Here is a 4,679-nt window from a genome sequence, read left to right as displayed (position 1 = left end):
TGCTCCAGTGAGTGTCCCCATGACTGGATGTAGACAGGCTGCCCAAGACAGCTTGTCCTGGGGCCCACCCCTGGGATCAACACCACCAGTTTCCCAGGAGGCTCCCATCAGGCCCCCAGTGAGCCAGCAGGCACCGTGGCCACAGAGGCCCTGTACAGAGGGCAGTCGGCCCACATCCCAGGCCAAGCCTCCACCTCCCAGTGTCTATCAGAACTTTCGGCGCTGGCAGCAACTGAAGGACTTGGTCTGGAAGAAACTTCCACAGACTCCTGATGGGGAGGCACTTGCCTGCTTCTTCATGTGAGTGTCTCCTCTGGGAACCTGGAGCTCCTGGGGGTGCTCCTGCATGGGAATCCACACCACAAGGGCAGGGAAATCCTGAAGCTGATCACACCTGTACAGAAAAACCACACACAGACATAGTAGTGTCACACAGGGCCAAGAAAAGCTCCTTCCCTTTGCACCATGGTATCCCTGTGAGTGTGGCCATTTTACTTTTCCAGAAGGATTAGCACTGTAGAAAGGACCACATTCCCAAAGAGCACCTGCTATAAAGGGAACCACAATTTGATTTTAGGCTCAAGACCATTCTGGGCATGTGCCGCTCAGCTCAGGCCTCACCCATACTTGTGGAACTGGAAATGGAAACCATTCTTGCTCATAGTCTGGAGGATGGAATTCTCAGATTCTGGGCTGGCAGATTCCATGTCTGCAGATGGCTCTCCTCATGGCTGCCTTGTGTGTGTCAGGCAGGGCTGAGAGATAGCTTTGGCTGCTCTTCCTGTCTGTCTCTCCAAAGCCACTGTCCTGTCCTGGCAAAGAATGCCATCTCCATAACTGTACCTAAGCTAGGCTGGCCCAATAGCATCACCGGGGGCTTAAGTATTTCAGAGTATTTCAGTCTAGAATGTTCACTAATGGAAAGCACTCACAGGAACATGGGGAAGGCCAGCAGTGGCCTTGCTACTGATTTCTGTGGTCCATAAGGGTGACCTGGAGATAAGAGCCCACATGGGAGCTGGACATGTAGGCAGCAAGGGTGAGGAGCACAGGGTTTGGGTCCACTGGGAATGGAGGGTCACCTGTGGGCTGTGGGCTGTGACTGATCCTGATGAATTGCAGCCCAGTGCTTCGGTCCCTGGCCCGGCTGAATCCCACCATATCCCTGGACGAGGGCCTGTGGAGAGGCCTTCAGGAGTGGGAAGGCATTAGCAATTACGAGCGCATGAACTTTCACGAGATGGCGGCCAAGTGAGTGAGGGACCCTGGAGCTGGGGTTTGTGTGGTGGAGGAGGGCAGAGACTGCACGCCTGGGCCCAGTGGGGCTCATCACTCCCACAGCCACGAAGGGCATGGACATGCACAGAAGATGCCCTTCTCCTGACAGCCTTCTGTCCAGGCAGTGGCACAGTCTCTCTGAGGTGCGGGTTGAGTTCTGAGTTGGGGGCCTCACAAACTCCTGCCTCACGGATGCCTGGTCCACTCCTGCCAGGGGGCTGAGGGTCAGACCCGGTGTGGAAATCAGCCAACAACTGGTCCCTTCCAACATGGGCAGTTGTGCAAACGCAAAGACTGCTCCAGGTATCAGTGGCTCATGAGAGTCTAGGGCCCATGCCTGCTCTAGGAACCCAAGGTTTTAATTTCCTCTTTGTGCTCTCTGTCAATCACAATCCTGATCAGCTTCTGCCAGTCACCTCCTCGCTTAGGGGCAGGGATGGAATAGGCTCAGAAGATGGGTCACTGAAGGCCCTTCCTGGGTCACTTGTTTCCACACAATCTTGGGCGATCCAAAGTCTCCCTGAACTTCGCATTTTTTAAAAATATTATTTACTGCTGTTCTAAGTGTGTTATTCAGAGTGATGCAGTCATGTGCACCATGGGAAGAGTGCGCTTCTTTTGGACAGTGTCACTCCTTCCCGCACTGACACCTTCTTTTCATCCTTTATCAGCAACCTTCGGCGCCTAGGCAAGAACCTCAGAGTACTGCTTGCACACCTTCTATGTCCTCCTTCTGGGAATTGCCCATGGGGCTCCTCCCCCTCTCAGCTCACCCTGTGCCTCCTACATTCCCAGGTTCATGGAATTTGAGGCTATGGAGGTGATAGAGAATTCAAAGTTGCAGGGCATTATGCAGGTCCAAGGCCCGCCTCCTGCCATCCCACTGAAGCCAGATTCTCCAAGGCCCTCATCCCCCGACATTCTCCAGCAGCCAGGTAGAGTCTCTCAATGTTCTATTGGAGTCCATGGTGTGAAGTGGCCGATGGGGTCTCGAAGGGTTTGCCCACACGCAGGGCTTCTGTTTTCGATGGAGGAGTTCCTCTTACAATAGAAACAAAGCATCCCTCCAGAACCTGAGGTTTCTGGAGGAATCGTTAGCATGGAAGTGGTTATTATAGGGCTATGTCTATAGCTCCTCTCAGCACAAGCACCTTGGACAACACCTACCCAGGATCAGCAATGGGATGGGGAGAGCACCAGAATGTCAGTGTCTCAGAATTTGGTACTGCATGGCTGTCTTATGTATTCCACATTTTGCAGTCTCTTCTGGCTCCATTGTCTGTGCTGGTCTGGGGCTGGTGTAGCGCTACTAAACTCTGCTGCTCAGCCATCTGGTGTGGAAGCTCTTCCCCCATCCTTGCTTTGTCTGGTCTCCTCTCCCTTAGAGGGCAACTCCAGCAAGACTGGCCTCAAGGCTCAGCCTGCCCAGCCATCAGCACCCAAAGATCAGAGGCCGCCAGAGACCAAGGCACCCGAGGAGATCCCACCTGAAGCCGTGGAGGAGTACATGGCCATCATGGACTGGCTGGAGGGCCTTCCTGAATTGTGCACCCACGACTCTGGGGGAACATCCAAAGAGGCGAGAATGGAACAAGAGGATGTGGAAGACATGTGCTCAGATCCAGAGCTCCTGAGCCTCATTGACCAGCTGTGCTGCCAGGAGGATTTCATGTCAAATGTGGGCTCCAACTCCAGCCCTGTTCTCTGACACTTTCCCTCTCTCTTGAAATGGACCTTATTTCCTGAATGCTCAGCACTCTGTGTGTGTGTGTGTGTGTGTGTGTGTGTGTGTGTGTGCGTGTGCGCGCGTGTGCGTGTGTGGACCAGGTTGGGGTGGTTGTTCCTTCCTGTGTCTTCTCAAAGTCCCCTTGGCACAGATTTCTCCTTTCTACACACACAACGACACACTCTTCCTTCTGCTCCAGGTGGAGGCCATCATTCACCCCACATTCCTGGAAGAATTGCTTTCCTCCAAACCAGAGCTGGATCTTGAGGCCCTAATTGAGGAGCTGGAACAGGAAGAAGGACTCACCCCTGAGCAGGTTGGCACAGGAAAGACTGGAGGCAGGTAGATCAGGAGGGGAAGAAAGGCCGCACAACCAAAAGGAAGGAGCACTGCCTTAGGCTTCTGGGCAGTCATGGTTTGGAGGTTATTCCTGAAGGTAGATGAGGATGTGGACTAGAAGGAAGGACACAGGAGAGCCAGGGAGGGGCTGAGCTTGCACAGCTGCAAAGGGACCCAGTGGAGAGCTGAAGAGCACAAGTCTGTGTGTCTGCAACCAAGAGAGGTGACCCTGCAGTTGTTCCCTCTACTGTGGGCCTTTCCCAGCCAGATGCAAAGCCAGTAACTCTGTATTTCCTCCAACAGATAGTGGAGAAACGTCTTGGGGCACCCAGAGTAGCCTCAAGTGTTTCTGAGTTGGCCATCTGCCAAGGTGCAGACAGAAATGAGCAGAGCCCGCAACAAGCAGTCAGTGCAGATACCAGCACTCTGCATATCGTTTGCAGTGATGATCAGAGCCATAGTGGCACTGATGCAGAGCACCTTACACCTGCTTCTACTGCTGCTGCTGCTCTCCAGGGGGGTCCCGGGTGTCCTTCAGTAGGAGCCACCCTGCCCACTGCTTGTCCCCGTAGACATGGATCCCATCCCCAGAGACTGGGGTCTAGAGATGCCGTGAATCACATGGAAGAGTCTCCTGCTGGCACTCCACGCAAGCGAGCAGGGGACAGGAAGGTGGACAAGGAAGGTGTCCCCAGCCTGGCGTCCTTGCTGGGCTCTGAGTACTGTCTCCTGCCCTGGGGACTATCTCAGAGCCCCAGGTCCCCCACCACCCTCCTGTCCTCTGGACACCAAGCCTCTGGGCCTTCACTGTGCAAGAGAAGAGGCCACAGCCTGGATCCCCCTCCACCTGCCAAGTCCAAGAAAAGGGCTCGCATTGGAGATTCATGCACCCCAGTAAAGAATCCCTGCCCAGGGTCTCACTTTGAGGAGTCTGCAAAGGAGGACTTGGCTTTGGGGCTGATTCGTCCTGCACAGCCTCAGAAGAGAAAGCGTGAAGTGTTGGAAGGCCAGAGGAAGAAGAGGAAGAAGAAAACTCCTTGAAGCCAGTCGCAACCTGAGTGAGATCTCACCTGGCTTGCATTGTGCAATTGACCAACCAAAAGTTCTTCCTCACTCAGTGCTGATCCAGGGGTTCTCAGTGTAGCAGGGGAAGGGGGAGCGTAGTGGGAGTGAGGGGAAAGAGGAGAGGGAGAATGAGTAAAGGGGGGAGGTTCGGGAGGGAGATTTACATGGGGGGCTATTTAATTGTGCAAAGTAAATAAAGATAGTTTGCTTGGAATGTGTCCTCAAACAGCTGAGCCTGGGTCTGGGCTGTCCACGGAATGAGGAGGGCGAG

At 54.2% G+C, this 4,679-nt stretch overlaps 1 protein-coding gene across 1 annotated transcript; it reads left to right on the top strand.

Annotated features, from left to right (window-relative positions):
* Window positions 1–19: 19 nt before the first annotated feature.
* Nutm2f (NUT family member 2F) lies at window positions 20–4,384 on the top strand. The gene is made up of 6 exons (XM_013026371.1): window positions 20–300; window positions 1,123–1,251; window positions 2,074–2,213; window positions 2,664–2,956; window positions 3,204–3,320; window positions 3,647–4,384. The coding sequence occupies exons 1-6, from the start codon at window positions 20–22 to the stop codon at window positions 4,382–4,384; spliced, it is 1,698 nt and encodes a 565-aa protein (XP_012881825.1).
* The last annotated feature ends 295 nt before the right edge of the window (window positions 4,385–4,679 follow it).

Source organism: Dipodomys ordii, unplaced genomic scaffold, assembly GCF_000151885.1.
Source record: "Dipodomys ordii isolate 6190 unplaced genomic scaffold, Dord_2.0 Scaffold93, whole genome shotgun sequence".
Lineage (NCBI taxonomy): Eukaryota > Metazoa > Chordata > Mammalia > Rodentia > Heteromyidae > Dipodomys > Dipodomys ordii.
This window is presented reverse-complemented; position numbering and strand designations above follow the sequence as displayed.

Bases quoted from the DNA above. Each gene is read 5' to 3' on its own strand.
- Nutm2f (XM_013026371.1), top strand. From the start codon at position 20: ATGACTGGATGTAGACAGGCTGCCCAAGACAGCTTGTCCTGGGGCCCA. The intron at 2,214-2,663 runs GTAGAGTCTCTC...CCTCTCCCTTAG, and splicing joins CGACATTCTCCAGCAGCCAG to AGGGCAACTCCAGCAAGACT. The intron at 3,321-3,646 runs GTTGGCACAGGA...TTCCTCCAACAG, and splicing joins AAGGACTCACCCCTGAGCAG to ATAGTGGAGAAACGTCTTGG.